We start from the raw sequence: 21,995 nt of genomic DNA on the forward strand, positions 1-21,995 counted from the left end.
TCTCATTGTGAAATGGCCAGATTCATTAGTGACATCCAGTATTAACTGGTAATATAGATGTTATATTATTTCTTTATAGCAAATCTCTATTACCGCTTGAGATCCAGCAGAGCTTTTATAATCTGAAGGGTTTTTTTTAAAACACACACAGACATCAAGAATCAGCATACGACCCTCAACAATGGTGACAATCAAACAAAGTGCTTCATGTTGCAGTGCATGATGGGAGCCACCAATCAAAACTCAGCCATGGCTCCCATCATGCATTGCTGCATGAATAAATTATGCAGCTGAATTGTCCTGTAATTTTCATAGATTGTTCATGTTTGCTTTTATTTTTCTGTTGTTTTGTTGTGACAGTAGCTTGTTTTGTGATGTTCAGAGTTGATCTGTTTGTCAGTATTTTGTATTTATTTATCGTCACCGTTCTTGAGAATCAGATGCTGATTCTTGATGTCTGTGTGTGTTTAAACACTAAAGCTTCAGTGTGTAATGTATTATTCTTAAACAAAATAAAGCCATATTATTGTTGGATCTCAAGCTGTAAAATCACAGGACTACAATCATTAATACTAAAGCTACACATCAAGCACACTGTCAGAGATTTAGACTCTAAATGACATCAGGCCATCACATGATGATTATATCATCATCAAATTATATTGTGACAAGATCATATTTTCTCTGACCACAACAAATGAGCTTTACAGACACAAAGTTGGAGCAGCCAGATAAAAATTTATAATAAAAGGTAAAGAGTCAAGAGCCCAACTAAAGCAAACGCTGACCTCTTTCATGGTGACTTGAAATGAAACATTCATAAAATATTAATTAACACCTTTTTTCTCTCTTTCCTTCAGTGATTCTGCTTATTATCATCAGGTGTCTCCACTAATTGTCAATCATCACTCAATCATCAATCAATTATCTCATTAACTTTAACACTGCTTCAGTGTTACTTTTTAACACCCAGCAAGATGGACTCATATGAAATGTTTAAAAATGTGAAAATGAAAAGGATTTAATAAATTCTGATTTTAATTCACCATGTGTGTGTGAGTGTAATATATATATATATATATATATATATATATATATATATATATATATATATATATATATATATATATATATATATAATATCTCATTATAGTCAATGATTTTACGCTGTCAAAGCCAATTTTGTACCCTTTTTGAAGGGTCAATTTTTGTACTGTTAAATAAAGGTACAAAACTGGTCTCTTAAGGTACAAATCACAAGGGTACAAATTTGTTTTAAGTTACTGGAACTCTCTTGTAAGTGTACAATACTAGTCAGGCATTTGTTAGTTATACATACTATTCCTATTTCACCTTACTTGCTTTTTTCAAGGCAATCGGTCTGCATGCTTTTTTTCAAGTAAGGTTTACTTATTGGATTTTACAGTGAGCTGTTAATTTAAGACATTTAATAAGACATGTATTTTCCGTTAATTTAAGGTATTTTTCTGGTGCCCCTGCTGCCAGAAAATTACCGTTTTTATACGGAATTTAGTTTTTTTTTTTACATTTTTAATAAAATACAGTTTATAACCATAATTTTACATAAAAATCTTCTGTATTTTTTTAGCTTTTTAATGTAAAAGTATGGTTATAAACTGTATTTTATTAAAAATTACCATAAAATAACGGAAAATAACGGTTATTTTAAGACATTTATTTTCCGTTAATTTAAGGTATTTTTCTGGCGACCCTGCTGCCAGAAAATGACCATCTTTTTACGGGATTTATTTATTTATTTATTTTTTTTTTTTTTTTATATATAAAATACAGTTTATAACCATAATTTTACATAAAATATTCTGTATTTTCTTTAACTTTTTAATAAAAAATATCCCGTAAAAAAAAAAAAAGAAAAAAAAAGAAAAAAAAAGGTAATTTTCTGAACAGAAGATGATTAAACAACTCCACAAACAGCCATAATATCTATATTACCTATAGGCGTAGCCTAATTCGCGGGTGGGACATATCTTTGAAAGGATCAATATTGTCCCGACCACTTTTTGAAACCTCTCGCGGCACGGATATGTAATACAAACGAAACGCCTCTAATTGTTTATCAATTTGAGTTAATAATAGGCGATCTGGCGCTAGAATGTGTTGTTTTTGAAATCATGTTGAGAGCTCGTTGCTGGCGCTCCAGTGTTCTCTTGGCGCTCGTGCACACTGAGCAGTGTTCACACGGACGAGCGCTTCAATCTATCGCTCTGTTGCAGAGAGACTCTCTTTGTTAGGTTGAAATCACAAAACAAAATAGCTACACATAAACGTTTCCTTGCTCTTGATATACAATCACAGGATGAACATCATTGGTTTTAATGAAAAAAAAAAAAAATCATACATGATTGGGTTAGAACCCAGAACCTGAATGATAAACGAAATTGCTGCCACGAGGCTATCAGAACAACGATGCATTATCAGCGGATCCTCGTATTTATTAAGTAATGTACATACTCTCGGGACTAATGGCATATTGCATTGTAGCAGATGTAAGGAAGAAACTATCATATTAATTTACGCCACTGCAAACAGCATCCCCAGCTTCACTTATTAACCAGATTGACTTTATTTATGTTAGACATCAACAAAGGTTGTTATTGAGAATTAACAGAGGTTTAACTTTAATGTGTTTCATTTGAAGTCACCATAATGGTGAATAGTTGTTCCATTATTTGGTTTCTTAACTCTTATTATATTATTGTTTTTCTGGCTGCTGTGATGGTGTGTTTGTAAAACACATTCGCAGTAGTAAAGAAAGCTAAAGCAAAATGACATCAGGTGATGATGATTATCTGTTGATTGTTTTGTGGGCTTTATGAAATGGACTGACATCATTTGAATCTAACAGTTGTGTTGTACTATTGATACATTTACATTATGAACTCTGCATTACTTCAGCATGAGTTCTTTAAATAATAATAAAACAAATCCCGCAAAAAAACTGTCATTTTCTGGCAGCAGGGGCGCCCCCGAAAAATGCCGTAAAATAACGGAAAATAAATGTATTATTAAATGTCTTAAAATAACGGTTATTTTACATATTTTTTCTGGCGCCCCCGCTGCCAGAAAATTACCGTCTTTTTACTGGATTTTTTTTTTACAGTTTATCCATGTTTTTTTTTTCTGACAGTATTTTTCTGTTTTTAAACGGAGATTTTCTGGCGCCCCTGCTGCCAGAAAATTACCGTTTTTTAACGGGAATTTTTTTAACAGTGTAGAAAACTGCATTTATTCTTTTCAGGCAAAGACTAAAGATCCACAATTAAGAGATGGACAGCAGGCAGTGAAGAAGATGACGGCTCAGGCTTATGTTCCCAAAGACAACTCTAAGAACTACCTGCACATCGGCACTGATGCAGCAGAGCTTCAGATCGGTGGTCAAATGATAGTCAATCTGTATATGGGATATAGTCCAGGAGTCAAAGATCAAGATTTCACCTACATGGTAAAGATTATGGTTATTTCTTATTCAGCTGCACCGCATGTATTATGTTATTATGCCAATATTATATTAACTACACTCAAAAAAATGATTCTAGCTGCTTGTTCAGTTTATTTAAATAAAATAAGCTGAACCAACACAAATCTTTAGTTTTTTACTTAATTGGCATTCGCACTCAATTGTATTATGTTAAATAAAATTAAATTTGCAAAATGTTAGGTCAACCTAAACCATTTGTGTTGGGACTACATGAATCATTTATGTTGCATTGATTGAACCTGGGCAGTGGATTTCTAGTTCCCAGCATGCTTTGCATAGGGAAAGATTGGGACAGTAAATGTTGAACTTAAGTGCTGTTTAATGTGTTTTTTAGTAAAGGGAAATACCTTTTAAAGTTTGAAGTTCAGTTATATTTGACATTTAAAAGAGTTTATGTTATGTCGATTTTTTGAGGTTACCATTATGCTGAAGTGTAGACCTTGTGGTTAGGCTCTAGGTGGCTATGTAAAACAAATTTATATTGTTTTCAACGAGCATTAACTGTGCTCAAGCCAGTAAAGAGAAGTTCTTTATCTGATCATTACTTGCATGCTATAAATGTTACTTAGCATATGAATAAGTGTTATTTTAGTTTAGTTTTTATAGAAATATAAATAAGTACTTGGAGGGCCAGCACAAATTTTACACAGTCTACATATGGTCATCAGCTTTTCCCCTCTAAATGGTCATGAAACATGTATGTCTGTGTACCACAGCTACTCAAAACCTAAGCACAAACGCACATCTTCACCATGATGGTAACAAAAAAAAAAAAAAAAAAAAAGCACTGGTTGGATCAACAAGAATGAATTATGTTCAGGAAACATACACAGAATACGTCAAATGAAACTGGTGTGATCTCATTCAATTAGGATGAATTTCACTCATTAGTACAATTAACCTAGCTTAAGTTCAAATGAATCAGTTCAACTGTGTGGAAATAGGTGTCATAATTGAATTAAGTTAGACCAACAAGTTATTTTTTTGAGTGTAGCACAGCTTGTGTTTGAAACCATATTAATGTCATAAATACTGTTAACTCGTCTGCCTCATTTTCAGATCTTGAGTAAAGGTCAGATCGTTCAAGCAGACAGGTTTAAGAGGAGAGGACAATCTCTGGTGACTCTGTCTCTACCTGTAACCAAAGACATGGTGCCGTCCTTCCGCTTTGTGGCTGATGAGGAAGTTGAGGGGAAAGTGAGACCATTTTGGGCTCGTACCAGTTGCAGAGAGCGTTTGGGATTGGAACAAGGCAAGTCGTACCTCATCATGGGCAAATCCTCTGACCTGTCATGGCTAGGAGGAAGGTAAGTGTTTGTACTTCCTACAGGATTCTGCTTTGCACAGAAGGACAGACTACCCGGTTTAGGATGCAACACATAAACATCATACAGACGAGTGTGTGATATTATCTAGAGCTCTGTCACTCATTTCTCTCACTATACGAGGAAAGACTGATTTTTATTCACACAGAATTGCTTTATAAATCATTTGTTAGACGGATGAAAAGGGAATAAAATTTGGGTAAAATATCAAGAAGTGCACATTAGTGTCACATTTGTGTATTTAATGTCACCATGTTTTGAAAGTGTTTTCTGTTGTTTTAGTCTGCAGTACATCTTTGGAGAGCGGACCTGGGTTGAATACTGGCCCACAAGAGAGGAAAGCCAAACTCCACAATACAGAGATACATAAAAATTGCATGTTATTTTTTTAGTACTGTCCTGAATAATCTATTTCAGTAAGTTGTTACTCAGTTGTTTTCTCTTTTGAACATTAAAATTTCAACATATACATCACTCATGTGAGATCTGGTTTTGAAATAGTTTTTTTTTTTTTTTTAAACCACATTCAACAACATAAAAATGAAATAACTATTACATTTCAGAAAGAAGTGTGGAAAATGAAAAACATGTTAAAAAACATCAACATGAAATCAAAATTGACTCTTTTTTTTTAAATGACTGTTGCAGTATTTATTATAAATGGTTTATTTGTGCACATCATTATTGTTATTAAATTCATGTGCCTCATAAATAACTTCCCTCCCTCTTGCAGCGACATCTCTTTCTCTGATGAGGTGTTTACTGGCAAAACCTGTCGCTCACATAAGATCGACCAATAGAAAACCATAACAATCCATGTCCCGCCCTACATTTTTTCTTGTTCAACAAGACATTTTACTATGGATATACATCACAACAGGGAGTGAAGAGTATTAACCAGCTAAGAACAGCTGTCCTGTTAAAATAGGATATAAAAAACAAAAGACCTTTCATTAATCTTGATAAGTTCAAACACATTTATACAAACACTTTGTTCTTCACTAAAGTATTCCAAATAAAATCATGTTGTATACATTTAAAAAACAAAACAAAACAAAACAAAAAAAAAACTGCAATGGACAAAAAGGGGCATAATTGTATTATTTAGGTCTACTTGTCTCGCTTCACAAAAAATAGGTCTATTACGATTTCAGCCGATTTGACAAATTATTGCTTAAGTCTGACTGAAATCTAACTTTTAAAGTGCATGTAAACACAGTGACATGGTTCACAATGACTAAATGGACAACAACAGATTTCCATCAGCTCAGTAAATAGTTTAACAATCATTACATTAATTACACCAAATTCATCTTAATGTTTATTTTAGAAATGGTTTGGCTTCATGTTATCCACGCCTGACCTCTCCATCATCTCCAGATATCCTTTTACTCTGGACTGGTTAAACACTTTGGACAAAAAAGAATAAAATATGAACTATATAAGTATATAACTATAGATATATAACACTTGTCATATTGTTTTCCAATAAACTTTAAAAATGTTTAAGAATGTTCAGATTTACTTATGTTTAAGTGAATATAATTAAGCAGGCCTTATGCTTAAGGAAAAGAAAATATTTGCCAAGGGGAAATGAAAGAAGAATAAACTTCTTTCAAGATATATTCTATTAATTGTTATAATCTTACACAATTTTGCTTTGCAAAAAGGAGAAGGCCAAGAAGCAGGTTACTTAAAGGCACTGTATGTATGTTTCACCGCTAGAGGTCGCTTATTCAAAACAATAAAGGCGTAGCTTGATTTTGTCGTGAATGAGCTTGGAATCATGGGAGTTGTCGTCTTCACCTCCACAGGCCATGGAAAGCAATCTGACGTGACTCAGGCAGAAATCATTTCATGGAGGAGCTTGTGTAAGTTTTATTAATGTTACTGTGGTATAAAGCAGTGCGGGGCCGAGAGCCTCGAGTCCCATGGAAGAGCTCTGGAAGGATAAAAGAAGGAACGTTGGCAATAAAAGCGAGAGAGGACCAGGCCTGGGACATTTTACATAGCTGTTTTTATTATGCTTATGTGCCGCAGTCAGCCGCTGCTCTTTTTGTTTTGTTCTTTGTGTTTATTTTACGATTAAAGTTGCCATTTGCCGGTTCCCAACGCTTCCTTCCCTGAACTTGAACTTTTTAAAGTTAAGTTTGATCATTTCGATTACATTATTTTATTTAATTCTAATGAAACAGCCACAAGTGCTAAATTATTACTCAAACAGGCCACTTTATTTGAAGAATTAAATTTGTGGGGTAACGCAGCACTGTTTTACTTGGTCAGAACAATCCTACTAAAAATACATTTGAGTGTATTGAAAATTGTTATAATGTTACGTAATATATAACATTGATTAGATATCTGGAAACAATTGGGATAATAAGTACAAAAGTCAACAAAATACATAATATTGTTCTAGTGTTTTTTTGGAAATTTTAATCCAAAAAAATCTTACATATTGTGCCTTTAAAGTAATGCCTAAAAGGACCACTTAGTCTCAACTTAAACTTGTTTGGACACATTTTACTTTTGTTTTATTAATAAACATGGATTCAATTTTTACAATTTGGAGAAACATTAAGGTCCAAATTGTTGGAAGCAACCTGTAGGCTTATTACAGAGCCACTCACCTGTCTGAAAAACACTGTACACACACCTCCACAATATCACAACATCCAGAAAAACTGCCGCTACATTTATCACATATCTCCCCACACCATAATCCCCCTCCACCAAACTTTACACTAGGCACAATGCAGTCAGGCAAGTACCGTTCTCCTGGCAACTACAAAACCCAGACTCATCCATCGGATTGCCTGACAGGGATTTGTCACTCCAGAGAACACGTCTCCACTGCTCTAGAGTCCAGTGGCTGCGATGGTGATGTAAGGTGCAAGAGGTAAAGGCTTGGATGCAGCTGCTCTGCCATGGAAACCCATTCCATGAAGCTCTCTACTCACTGTTCTTGAGCTAAACTGAAGGCCACACAAAGTTTGGAGGTCTGTAGCTATTGACTCTGTAGAAAGTTGCTGACTTCTGCGCACTGTGAGTATCAGTATGCGCTGACCCCACTCTGTGATTTTAGTGGCCTACCACTTCATGGCTGAGTTGCTGTTGTTCCCAATTGATTCCACTTTGTTATGATACCACTAACAGTTGACCCTGGAAAATTTAGTAGTGAGGAACGAACGGACTTATTGCAAAGGTGGCAACCTATCACGGTACCACACTTGAATTCACTGAGCTCCTGAGAGGGACCCATTCTTTAACAAATGATTGTAGAAGCAGTCTGCATGCCTAGTGCTTGATTTATACACCTGTGACCATGGAAGTGATTGGAACACCTGAATTCAATGATTTAGAGGGGTGTCCCAATACTTTTGGCAATATAGTGTATTTAATTCTCAGTTAGTATGCAATACATTTGTTCTATATCAAAACAGGAAAAGAAGAATACTTGCTTTTAAAAATAATGAACACCATTATGAAATCTGATGGCGTCCAATGTTTATGAATTAATTCAACAAACCAGCTCAGGTAGAAAACTTTAGGATGACCATGGCACGCTTTCAAATAAAAATAATAATAATAAAATCAGCTCAGGAGCTGATTTTCTGAAATAGATTTAGAAACAAGACAAAAAATAGCTGTGTTGGCCAGAGCTAGGAATGAGAGTGTCAGTTTAACTAAACAGAAATGAAATACTGGGGGGAATGTGACCAGCACTCTTTTGACATGACAGAATAAGTTAAGTCTGTTGCTTTCCTCTTATTAAAAATCATTTAATCATTGACTCAACCATTTGCATGTTTGAAGTTGGTTGACACAATTATACAACATAAGCTGAATCATTAATTAGCTAAAATCGGTAGTCTTTCTGTGCACCTGGTGCCACCAAAGACATTCAACACAGAAAAACTGTAAACTTTAAAACATTCACACACACTTGCTTTTGAAGATAAAACGTACCTGTGTCAACATTTTTGCAAAACGCAAAAAATACATACTACATAGGCTAGACTTTGTCACTTCTCCATGATTGTTGTACCACTCTAAGTCATGTAAGTGATATTTCCTGTTTTTTTTTTGTTTGTTTTTTTTTGAAGAAAGAAAAGATAAAAAAACAATCTTCCTAAGCATGGATCAGTGATGGAGCTAACCTTTTGTGGTTGTATAAGATGTTTAATAAGATGTTGTATATATATATATATATATATATATATATATATATATATATATATATATATATATATATATATATATATATTTGTTTTAATTATTATTATTATTATTATTATTTATATTTAAAGTTGTGTATTTCATTTAAACTAACCCTTTGTTTGTTTGTTTTTTTTTATTATATGAATGCTTTGGCCCTTTTCTTTTATTTATTTATTTATTTATTTTCCAATATACCTTATTGCAGTTTGAATCTGTCCTTGTAGATGCTAGCTTTGTTTTTGTGTGTTTGTGTGTGCTGCATGTTTTGTTTATGTGGTGCATAAAACGTATGCGTTTTTTGTTTTGTTTTGTTTTGTTTGTTTGTTTTTGTTTGTTTTTTGCTCAACCTGTTTTTCCTTTTTCACCTTTATCATTTATTCATTCTTTTCTCTCTCTCTCTCTCTATCTCTCTCTCTCTCTCTCTCTCTGAATTTTTTTTGATTAATTTTTTGTTTTTGATATTATTGAATTAGTTAAAGGTTTAAAGGTTGTTCACCTTAATATTGAGCCACTGTACTCACATAAAATGATTTAAATGTTTTTAGTACCTTTATGGATCTTGAGAGAGGAAATGTCATTGCTCCCTATGCAGGCCTCACGGAGCCATCGGATGTTCGGGTGTTGCAGCCAACAGACATATTGAATCATTTTAACACTGTGTAGTCCATAAAAAAAATTGAAAACCTGCAAGACCTAGACACACACAAACATCAAGAATCAGCATATGAATCTCAACAATGGTGAAAAAAAAAAAAACGCTTCACACTGCAATGCATGTTGGGTATCACCATATGACAAATCTCCCATCATGCACTGCAGTATGAATAATTATTGTCACCACTGTTGAGGATTGTATCCTATATTTTCATGTATAAGCCTGAACGGTAATAGTTGCTTATTTTTAGCATTGATGAGTTACAATGGAATTTGTTTAATGGAATTAACATGTTTTTGTTGCAATTTTGTAATAGCTGAATCTCAGTCGAGAAACCAAAGAGAAAGAGACCTCTTTGTGATATTCATTTGAAATGGCTTTCAGTAAATTTCAAGCTGATTTGTTCCTTCAGTCTTTCAATTCAGCAATGTACAAGTGTTTCTTGTGAAACACTATTGCAATTGCTCAAACACAAAATATTTTGAAAATACAAAAGGGTCAAGAGCATAACTAAAACAAACCCTGACCACCATGATGGTGGCATAATGTTTTGACCAATAGATCAATTAGATCTTTAGAGATTTAATCTGAGGGTGTGGCTAAAGTCAGCTGTAGTTCTTGTGTTTCTCTTTTCTTCAGTTATTCTGCTTGTTAACAGCAGGTGTTCATCATTAATGTTCAACCATCACTTAATGAATTGCTTAATTATCCCTATTAACTTTAACTCTGCTTTAGTGTTACTTTAACACTATTTAGAGAGGGACCAAATGTACTCTGACCAAAGTTGATTTAACTCTGGGGATTTTACTGTACATGTGAGGTTTTATTAACACTCTGAGGTCTGAGGTATCGCCGGCGACACCACCTCGGTTTTTTTCTTACCAGTGTGAAAGAGACTCAAAATACTCTGTCAATGTTGCACATACAATTAAGAGTTCTAAGAATGTTTTCTCCCAACATTATGAGGAAAAACTATTTATTTATTTAAAAAACCTTCTTCAAACAATGTATGAATAGTGTTTTATGCTAACCATTTGAGAACATTATTAAAGACTAGATAACATTGAACAAATGCTCTAACATTACTGAAAGAATGTTTGTTCAAAACTTTACTTTTTAGTCAAAGTAAAGAGAACGTTCCCTCTTAGCTGCAAGACATTATTTATTTAGTGATTAATATCAATAAGCAAAAAAAAAAAAAAAAAAAAAAAACAATCATTTACTGTCTTCATCACTCTAAATATTCTTAAAGTTAACTAAAGGACAGTTGTGCACTAAATGAAACACAGGGTCTCAAGTAAAATACATCACATATGGGTCTAAAAGTATGAAGCAAACCCTTCACCAAGAAACAAATAGTAAAGAAAGTTAAAAGATTTACATCCAAATTAATAGCTATAAAATATAAAGTAAGACCTGTATAATGTTAGGCTAATTGCTCATTTACAGGCAGAAGCTGAGATGGGTGTTAATATCTTAAAGTATTGATTCTGTTGTAGTGGTAATTTACTGTATGATAATGGTGCTTCATTAATTTCCTGAATATGGATGCTGTAGTCCCCAACATTTTTCCTAGACCCCTTTGATGTTGTTGACCCACTTCCTGTACTGCTTCCTGACCTAGACAACAATGAGATGAGAGGAGTTGAGTGACATCATGACATCAATTTAACTTCTGAAACTCATCATACATAATAGAATTTCTTCATTATAAACAGGTAGACTAGAGTTGCAGTTTTTCATTTCTTATACTGCACAGCAAAATGTGTTATTTAACACCGTTCAATGTTGAACGTTAGTGATGAACACCTGCTGTTAACAAGCAGAATCACTGAAGAAAAGAGAAACAACAAGAACAGAAAAAGAGATGAGCAGAAACACAAGAACTAAAACTGACTTCAGCCACAGCTTTATTCTTTCATTTGATTTATTTTGTTGTGACTTGTGTGTTTAAATCAGGGTTCCTCAAATCCAGTCCTGGAGGGTCACTGCCTTGCAAAGTTTAGTTCAAATCCTGATCAAAGTCACCTACCTGTGATTTTGTAGTGATCCTGAAGACCTTGATTAGCTTGCCTCAGGCGTGTTTGATCAGGGTTGGAGCTTAAGTCTGCAGGGCATTGGCCCTCCAGGGTAAGATTTGAGGAACCCTAGTCTAAGTAATGCAGTAGTTTCCCTGTACAGCAACAGTAGATCCCCGTTACTAGGCCAAGTGTAAATGCATGTGTTTGTTGAAACCAAATATGTAAATTTTACTCCTCCAAAAAAAAGGCTAAAAAATAAACGTGCGGGATTGTGTTGTAAGCTAAATAACATGTTATAGCCAGATATGACAGGACTACTGCATCACTCATAACCGCAGATTAATTAAAAGAGACTAATTTTACCAGTGGTGTTGCTGCTTACTCTCTTTAAAGATCGGATATATCTATTTTGTGGAGACATTTATGTGGCCAAGTGTAAATTAAATCATTTTGATAAATCAGATAGATATCCAATGAGTAAAAACGCATGAAGTGACCAGGTGTAAACAGGCCCAAACATAAATGTTTAAGTATCAAATCTAATGTTAACGAAGCATTTATGAATTGGAACGAGATGAAGTAAATGGAATAGTAACAGATTAAACTACTGCCTCTGACATTTCCCTCTGAAAGACACAGATTGCTAGAATAAGAACACGACCTCAGTGAAAACAACTATAATAATCTTTCATATTTGGTTTTGACTTTGAATATGATGGTAAATTGAGTGATATCTGACTTCATTATTGAGGACACAATAGATCATGAAGATAAAGGTTCCCTGCTGGGAGTTTAAGATCAGGAAGAGGATCTCCAGCTCCTTCCTGCCATTAGTGAAGAAACCCAGAATCCAGGAGCAACCAAGAACCACAAACTGAGCCAACGCTTTAAATGTCATTATCCTTCAGAAAAACAAAAATAAAAAGATTTAAAGGGTTAGTTCAGCCAAAATGGAATTTATGTCAATCATTTCTCACCCTCATGTCATTTCGCACCTGTAAATACCTTTGTTCATCTTCAGAACACAAATTAAGATGTTTTTGATAAAATCCAGAAGGTTTTTTTTTTTTTTTTTTCTATCTTACATTGAAAACAATGTAATTACTGTCATTCAAGGTCCAGAAAAGTAGTAAAACATTGTTAAAATAGTGAATGTGACTACAGTGGTTCAACCTTAATACTATGAAGCAAGAAGAATACTTTTTGTGCGCAAAAAAAAACAAACAAAAATAACAATATTATTCAACAATATTCAGTCTGGCGGAAGCTTATTTTATAACTTGTTAAGTATGGATATTTTTCTTACACAAACGCATCATTCCATTTCAGAAGGCCTTTATTAACACCCCAGAGCTGTGTGGAGTATGTGCACTTTCTTGAGCTTTATGCTCGTTGGTCCCATTCACTGTCATTATAAAGCTTAGAGGTTCAGGATATTTATTAATATAACTCTGATTTTGTCCATCTGAAAGAAAAAAGCTTGGGGTAATTATCATTTTTAAGTGAACTAATCCTTTAACCCTTTCGAGCGTGAGTTTAAAATATTCTAACTGTCCTGTCCCCCCAGAGTGAGTTTTTTTAAGGCGACCGTTATTTTAGAACGTTTGCCTTTAGGGCCGTTTCATAGTCAACGCATCTGTACGCATACGCGTCCCCGAGGCTACGCATCGTTACGCTTCGGCCGCCATTATACTCGGTGCGTAGCCAAATGTGTCGTCCTACTTTTTGATACGCGACGCGCCGATGCACGCAATACTATGCGTTGTCGGTGGGGGCGACATTGCAAGTATTGTACATTAATTCAAGTATATTGTGTTTACAGAAGAAGAAGGTTTGAATACAATGGCGGGCGGAGAGGAAAAATTATGCGAACTTATACGTATTCATAAATTTGACATCCTAAAACACTGGAAATGTCTCTTCTCGTCTAGGCTTCACATGGGAAGCACCAGAGACACAAACTCCCCATCCTGATCTCTTTTTTGATTTAAAGGGCGAACATACCACCGTCTATCTCTGCGTTGCCTTTGTTGCCGCCGATGTAAAATCAGCAACAGAATACATTCCTCTTCAGTTGCCATTTTGATCTGAATATCACCCGACTCTACTACCCCCTGTCGCGTGAGCGGTGTATTGCATACACGCATCGCCCGTGATGCTTGCGTCCACTGTTTAGACTATGAAAGGGAGCGCGTCGTTCCATAGCGACGCGTCTTGCGTGTCACGAGTGCTGAACGCAGCCACAATAACATTGTATGACAGGTGGATCGCTATTATTTTGTTTTTCCTTGTTTATTTAAAATATTCACAAACTTGCTTACATGTCTTCAACTATATGATATCCCGATCCTCAAATATGTGTAAGTGAGTGTGTTTTGTCGTTTAAAAGCCTTTATAATTGATCTTTATGTTGATCTATAATGCGAGATGGGCGCCGCCATCTTAGTTGTCCATCTTGTAGAGTCCTGTCAGTCGGATTTACAGCAGGTGAATTCATCCGTTTCTCCCGAAATATATGCAAGTTGCTGGTGAACTGGAAGAATAATAGAGTAAACTTTATAGTTACTTGGACCCATTAGTGTGTCTGATATGAATAAATGTCGACAAATTATATTTGAATGGATTGTTATTGCTCCTTCCACTGATGTCTGACATCAGTGTGTATTTTATAAACTCTAAATATATTGTTTTAATGGGTGCTTATGTGTATTTAAACGTCCGAAACCTTAAAATAAAGGTTATGTGGCTGAAAACACTGCATAGTTGTGATATATGACAAGAGCTGCGCGCGTCCGTCTCGCAGCCAGAGCGCGAAAGCACAGTTTGAATCTGGCAGTTATGTGATGTCGCTGAACGTTCGAAATCCCATAGGCTATGTGGGACCGTACGCCCAGGGGCACAGAAATAAAAAAATTCCACATGTGGGACCGTACCGCTCAAAGGGTTAAGGCTGAACCACTATAGACACATCAACTAATTTAATGATGATTTTACTACTTGTTTGGACCTTGAATGATGATAATTACATTGCTTTCTATTGAGGGTAAAAAAATATATATATTCTTGGATCAAAAATATCTTAATTTGTGTTCTGAAGATGGGTGTGGAACGACATGAGGGTGAGTAATTTAATGACAAATTTCATTTTTGGGTGAACTAACCCTTTATTGTGTCTTTATTGACTATATGTTATTTTAAATCACAATGTTTGTTACTTGGTTTGTTTCATCTGTGAAACTTCAGCGTTCAGATTTTTCAAAGTTAAGTTCAGACTGATGATGATGCAGATGAAGAGAATCATGTTTAACTGCACAGTAAGATAAAAAAAAAAAAACATAATTCATATTTAATCACTGCTTTCCTTTTAAAACAAAGTCATGAGAAATCTGCTTACTGCTAGTATGACAGCAACAGGTCCCAGAAAACTCCAGATGAAACCTTTATCCATTTTAATCCAGCATCTGTTTGGAGGAAGATACAGACAAAATATATCAATGAACAAGCATGGATGAAGATGTTGATCACTGAGCCATTCAAACTAAACTAAACTCACTCTTTGCTGTCGTAGGCTTTATGATCCACCGCAGCAGACACGCCCACCACAACCAGAGCAACCGTATATCCAATCACACACAGGTATCGACTGCTAAGCACCCTATTATTGGAGCTGATCTGTGATAGGTTCTTCACACAGATGAAGAGCAGCACAGCTTCAATGAACATCCACACAAAGCCGGAGAGAAAGAGGAAGTGCAGCACACCTGATATCACGGCACACGACACCTGGAGACCAAGAGAGACGTTTATGATGATTCTCAGTGAGGCTGTGCTGAGCTGTAGGGCTTCTTCATCATTCTCACCTGATGAGGGCGTATGAGGCTCAGGAACTGTTGTGTGAGCAGGAACAGAAGGTGAGCCAGCAGAAGACTGATGCAGATGTTGATTCGAGCCACATTATTCACTCCAGGACTCCACTGACAAAGGGCAAAGGTCAACAGGGCCAAACTGAAGAACACTAGCCCAACAGACACAAACACCAAATTCAACCTCTCCAGCAGTGGGTCGCTCTGAAAAACTCCAAAACAAGAATATGAAAGTGACATTTCCAACGGTCAAAAATAACACATAATTAACTGAATTGACCCAAATAATCCATTTGTAATCGGACTTTGTGATTCGATACTACATGTAAACACTTGATCAGATTGAAAACTGAAACTGTTGATGTAGAAATGGTGTAGTGACATATAACGGACTGAACAAGCTGTCGTGTCGTTCTAAAATTCTCCTTCCTCAAATTGTCTATGAAATGCTGCAAGACAATGTTGTCCCACCGGTCCTTGCTTCAGACTTATTTGCAGATGCCTTGTTTTAGGGTGCGAAAGGGGGGGTTTCACTGCTCGAAAATATAAGCAGCACAGCACAATGCTTTGAGTGCTTATTGCCTACTAATTTGGACCCAAATAGATAAATAGTAAAGAAGTGATAACAGGACAATGGTTAGTATGCGCCAAGCAGTGAGTGCATGTTAAAAGATAAATTCACATTTGAAGCTTGTGAAATATAAACACACACATCAACCTGATCTCTTTATTTAGTTTAGTTTAAACACTACATTTGGATTCATCAATCGGAATGATTTCATTCTGATTGGAACAAAAGCTGTCCATGTAAACGGAGTTAGTATTCCTTTGTAAATACTATTAGGGATGAGTAAATCCTGAACTCCTAATTCTCCAAGAGAAAACAGGCATCTTGATTTCAGTGTAACCAAAATTTTATATCACAGCCTTATATAAGTAGCCTGATTGAAAATCCACCAGACATAAATTTGTGTTTAAGATTACAGCTGCAGCGAATAAACCAATCATGAAAATTATCAATTACACCCCAATTTATCAGACCAACTTCTGGTTGATTACACGCTTCTGAGTGGTTTGAGTTTGTAGCTCTTTATAGGTTTGTTTTGAATCTCTACCCAGTCAACAATTTGAACTCAAAGTGATCTCACTATGTAGTCACAATGTGAGCATTGTAAGGTCACAGTGAGCTGAAAGTGTTACCCCAGCTAGAAATGTTATCGTTCTAAGAATGTTCTGAGAACAGTATGTCATGCTCTTGTAATGTTTTCAGTAGCTAGTTTTATTTTTGTTACCAGAATGTTCTCCTAAATGGTAGGATAACATTATCTAAAACATTCTAAACATGCTTAGTGATAACATTGATAGAACATTTTCCCCTAACATTCTTATTAAGTTTTAGCGGGAAGTTTCCCAGCAGTCCAACATCGTTCAGATGTCAAATTTTGGTTGAAAGTATAATTCAGATTTTGATCTCCATATCCATTTACATATATTATATATATCTTCCAAGGGGTTTTTTCCCTCCTAGGACTTTTTTTCCCAGTGTTGGCACGCTGGGTTTTTCTCCTAGGGGTTTTTTTCCACCCCTGGGAGTCAGCCGACATTGGCTTAATGTAGCACCATCTTGTATATGTTACATATTACCACGCTTGCTTGTACAGCTTATTTTTAACCACTTCTCTTTTTTCTGTGCTTCTAATATGTAAAGCTGCTTTGAAACAATTACCAATTGTAAAAAGCGCTATATAAATAAATTTGACTTGACTTGACTTGAAAGTGAAAATTGTGTTGACCTCAAACTCCATCGCCATTAAACAACTCCAAAAACAGCATTAGTAGCTTCAGTAACAAACAAGATTGACTTTATTTTTGTTCTTATTGAGATTAACAGAGGTTTAGATGTTGCAAAAATCAGCGAGAAAAAAATAGCATTAAAACATCGAGTCAAATAGCTATACCTTACTAATCAACTAGTCTGTTGGTATAATAAGTCCACCAAACTTATGGTACACACCATCATATACTGTATCTCACCTGTCTGACATGTTCTCGTACCTCTGGTGGTCTGCTGGTTTGCATGATGAGAGCGAATGTCGACAGATGGACACAGGAACACACAGTGTAGCTGCTGTTGGTCTCTAAAACAGAACAACCATCTACAATCCACTCGCTGATATTCCAGTACACACAGGACAGAGAACCGCTGGGGTCGAACTCCTGCAGGAAGAAGAAAGAACATGCAGAAAATATTACAGCACTGAATATTAGATGTTTTCAGATGTTCATCAGTTCTCAGGTTGGACAGAAACACATTTGAGTCTCTCACTCTGATGTGTTTGAGGGTGAAGTTGACTGGTTTGGTGAGTTTAGTGTTGGTGGTTTTAGGAAGAGTAGCTGAGATCACAGTGGACATCATGGTTTTAATCGTGTCATTTGATGTGTTGAATAATTCAGGTTTCAGTAGATTCTCCATTGTTGTATAGCTCATAAATGCTACAGCAGCTGATTCTGTTACAGAAACAGGAAAAAATAATTTGATTTAGTGGTAGTTTGCATGCTTCTATGATTCTGTCCAACCATTTAAACCAAATGCACTTATACCAAACATATCTGCCATTTTCCACTGCCTCCAAACTATCACAGTTGTATTGCAACACTGGAAACTGCAGTAATTCTGCTAAATCAGCGGTCAGGAACTTATGGCTTGTGAGCCACACCTGCCTCTTTGACAAAAAATCATGTGGTTTGGCTCCCCAGATAGGAAGTAAACAATAATCCCTAATTTTATGAAGTAATAAGAATACTTTTTTTTGCGCAAAAACGAAACAAAAATAAGGATTTTATTCAACAATATCTTCTTTTTTGTGCCATTCCCATACATTGTTTATGTCCAGCGCTTCATGGTTCTACGTCAGAATGTCAACAACTTATTATTGGCCGGCTCCTTCGTCAGCATCACACGCATGCATCACTGGAGAATGATCGCTGGAAGGGAATTGCTGTAGATAGTCGCTGGAGAAATCGCTGGAGATCACGTAAGAGGCGTGACTTTGAAAATTGATCAACTACTACCAGAATGCACGTGTTACCATTAGAGGGGGGCAGCGCTGTGATAAAATCTTATCCTAGGTTGGGAACAGGCAAACTCTAACGTGACACCCAGCTAGATTTTTTTTTTTTCTAGTATTATGTTTTATTTGTATTTTTCAAAGCTTTTTCCTAAAAGTTCAAACATTCAAAAAATGTATAGTAATAATATTGTTAGAACATTATCCGTCAACATTCTTATATTTTTTTTTTTAGTAGTATGTTTCCTAGTGGGCACTGGACAACTCCAGCATTACCAGCTTCACTCATTACTAACCAATTTGATTTTATTCTTCACTGTGTGAAGATTGTGCATGAGCGCCAAGAGAACAATGTTGACTACTACCACATAACAGTGTTGCTCAGCATGATTTCAAAAACACCACATTCCGGTGACATAACGAGTCTTATTTAAAATAATAATAATAATAATAATAATAACAATAATAATGAAATGAGTACTCTGCTAGTCAACTAAAGATGTTTCATTTGTATTAGGCCACTAAATGATTAAAAAGGTGGTTGGGACATGTTACGGCTATGTGCAAATACATAAATGCCATTATATTGCATAATCAAAATGTACTATAATTGCAGTGTCTACAGCAGCCTACACTTGTGCTGTGCTCCTGCTCAGGGTCATAAAATAACTATAAACTGCTATTGTGTGTGATGTGAAAAAGGGCAATATACAAGTGACATGCAGTTGATTTCAGAAACATTTTACATACTTGTTCTGTTGTTTCTCTTCGCAAGTCCAACAAGATCAATGTCCATAGAAGCATTTTTTGTGTACAGCTGATGAATTTGATCTGAAGTAAACTTTGGTCCAATCATAGGGACTTGTACCTCTAAAGAAAATAATGTGAATGAATCTAAACTTGTGTGTCTCCTTTTATTAACTTATTATTAACAAATACAATTTTATATTGCAGCTAAAGTGACTGATTTCTTGATTAATTCATAAACTCTTTAGAGCACATTTAGTTTGTAATGTAGTTTGAATTGTATTGTAAAAATTGTTTGCAGTTCTAGATACAGTTGCGTCTTCACTTACCTGCAGTGTCTAGAGTAAAACTGACATTGTCACTAGTGAAGATATGAGCTTCTCACTGGCTTTTATTACACTGTTTCCTAATGTCACTAGTTCCTTTGAGTCAGCTGACTCTGAAATCTTTGAGGTGTTAAGAGCCACATCCAAAACTGTAGTCACAACCTGATTGATTGATAGAAAATGACCCAGAATGCATTAATTTCACTGTAAATTTCTGACTACAGTAATAAATAATACTCTTTAATCCTGTAAATTCCTTGCAATTTTTTACAGTAAATGGCAGGTGTGAGATTATTTTATGATTTCTCTCTTAAAAACTTACAATCAAAGGAAGCACTTGATCTGTGATGTTCTCTATATTGTCGAGAAGATTTTGAAGACATTCTCCAGAGATCTGACTCTGAAATCACAATTGAGCTTTATAAATAAAACTGAAAAAAAAAAAACCTGCTCTCTGTGTAAATGTAAAATTCAGCTTACCCTGCACTGATCCAGTATGTTATCCAGACCTGTAATAAAAGAATTTACCATTACAACATGAAAACAGTAAAATCAAACACCATATTCCAGTCTACATATGCTCACCTGTAGTAGTTGGAGTGTGTGTAGTTGGGGTGGAGATGTTATACTCGCAGAAGCAGGAGGAGATGGTACTACTGTAGCATGTACAGGTGTCCTTATTACCAGTGCAGTCACAGATATCACTCATACAGTGGTGCTTATTTCTACTGGAATACAAGTCATGCATTCTTGTGTTGCAGTACATGCGGTACTGAGCACCAGTGCAGATGTATGTGTCGTTATAAAGCACACAATCATAGACTGGACTAACTGATGTAGGGATAGTGATGTTATTGCCGTAAGTCTCACAAAAGCAGGAGGACAAAATGCTAGTGTAGCATGTACAGGTGTCCTCATTACCATAGCAGTCACAGTTATTATTCCAGCATCCGTACTTGTATTGGTTTTGGTCTCTATCTCCTTGGTAATAGAAATAATGTTCACTCGTGTTGCAGTACATGCGGTACTGAGCACCAGTGCAGATGTATGTGTCGTTATAAAGCACACAGTCATAGATCGGACTAACTGATGTAGTTAAATCAATGATATCGCCATAAGTCTCACAGAAGCAGGAGGACAAAGTGCTACTAGAGCATGTACAGGTGTCCTTATTACCAATGCAGTAACAATTATTGCTCATGCATTCGTACTGGTATTGGTTTTGATATCCATATCTCTGATAATTGAAATCATGCATTCTTGTGTTGCAGTACATGCAGTACTGAGCACCAGTGCAGATGTATGTGTCGTTATAAAGCACACAGTCAGGGACTGTGGCTGGACTATGTGCTGTAGGGATGGTGATGTTATTGCTGTAAGTCTCACAGAAGCAGGAGGACAAAGTGCTACTGTAGCATGTACAGGTGTCCTCATTACCAATGCAGTCACAGTTATAACTCCAGCATTGGTACTCGTATTGGTTTTGATAAACATATCGCTGGTAATTGAAATCATGCATTCTTGTGTTGCAGTACATGCAGTACTGAGCACCAGTGCAGATGTATGTGTCGTTATAAAGCACACAGTTATAGATCAGACTAACTGATGTAGGGATAGAGATGTTATACCTGTAACTCTCACAGAAGCAGGAGGACAAAGTGCTACTGTAGCATGTACAGGTGTCCTTATTACCAATGCAGTCACAGTTATTGCTCATGCATTCGTACTGGTATTGTTTTTGATATCCATATCTCTGGTAATTGAAATCATGCATTCTTGTGTTGCAGTACATGCGGTATTGAGCACCAGTGCAGATGTATGTGTCGTTATAAAGCACACAGTTATAGACTGGACTAACTTCTGCAGGGATAGTGTTGTTATTGTCATCATTCTCACAGAAGCAGGGAGAGAAAGTGCTACTGTAGCATGTACAGGTGTCCCTATTACCAACACAGAAACAGTCATTACTCAAGCACTGGTATTGGTTTTGGTATCTCTGGTAAGAGAAATGATGCATTGTTGTGTTGCAGTACATGCGGTATTGAGCACCGGTGCAGATGTACGTGTCGTTATCAAGCTTACAGCCCAAAACTGGACTAACTGCTGCTCTTGATTCAGTGGTGGATATTAAACCTGAGGATGAGAAAGATGTAATTAAAGTAAACACAAATACCAAACCAGGGGCCTGTACCATGAAGCCGGATTAGCTGGATATCCAGGTAAGTTTCAGATTAGTTTGCGGCAATCCT

At 35.8% G+C, this 21,995-nt stretch overlaps 2 protein-coding genes across 2 annotated transcripts; one reads left to right on the forward strand and one right to left on the reverse strand.

The window, feature by feature from the left end:
• Positions 1 to 3,331: 3,331 nt before the first annotated feature.
• LOC137032411 (complement C3-like) lies at positions 3,332 to 5,301 on the forward strand. The gene is made up of 3 exons (XM_067404167.1): positions 3,332 to 3,484; positions 4,580 to 4,827; positions 5,128 to 5,301. The coding sequence occupies exons 1-3, from the start codon at positions 3,332 to 3,334 to the stop codon at positions 5,213 to 5,215; spliced, it is 489 nt and encodes a 162-aa protein (XP_067260268.1). The 3' UTR covers positions 5,216 to 5,301.
• Positions 5,302 to 11,047: 5,746 nt separating this feature from the next.
• Positions 11,048 to 21,538, reverse strand: LOC137032412 (adhesion G protein-coupled receptor E3-like). Its single transcript, XM_067404168.1, has 13 exons — positions 20,332 to 21,538; positions 20,227 to 20,255; positions 20,069 to 20,146; positions 19,775 to 19,908; positions 19,424 to 19,584; positions 17,932 to 18,107; positions 17,661 to 17,822; positions 15,603 to 15,809; positions 15,296 to 15,525; positions 15,137 to 15,203; positions 14,958 to 15,049; positions 12,482 to 12,644; positions 11,048 to 11,341 (listed from the first exon to the last, which is right to left on the reverse strand). Exons 1-13 carry the CDS (start codon positions 21,536 to 21,538, stop codon positions 11,294 to 11,296), a joined length of 2,754 nt encoding a protein of 917 aa, XP_067260269.1. The 3' UTR covers positions 11,048 to 11,293.
• Between the last annotated feature and the right edge of the window lie 457 nt (positions 21,539 to 21,995).

This window comes from Chanodichthys erythropterus, chromosome 12 (assembly GCF_024489055.1).
Source record: "Chanodichthys erythropterus isolate Z2021 chromosome 12, ASM2448905v1, whole genome shotgun sequence".
NCBI classification, from domain to species: domain Eukaryota; kingdom Metazoa; phylum Chordata; class Actinopteri; order Cypriniformes; family Xenocyprididae; genus Chanodichthys; species Chanodichthys erythropterus.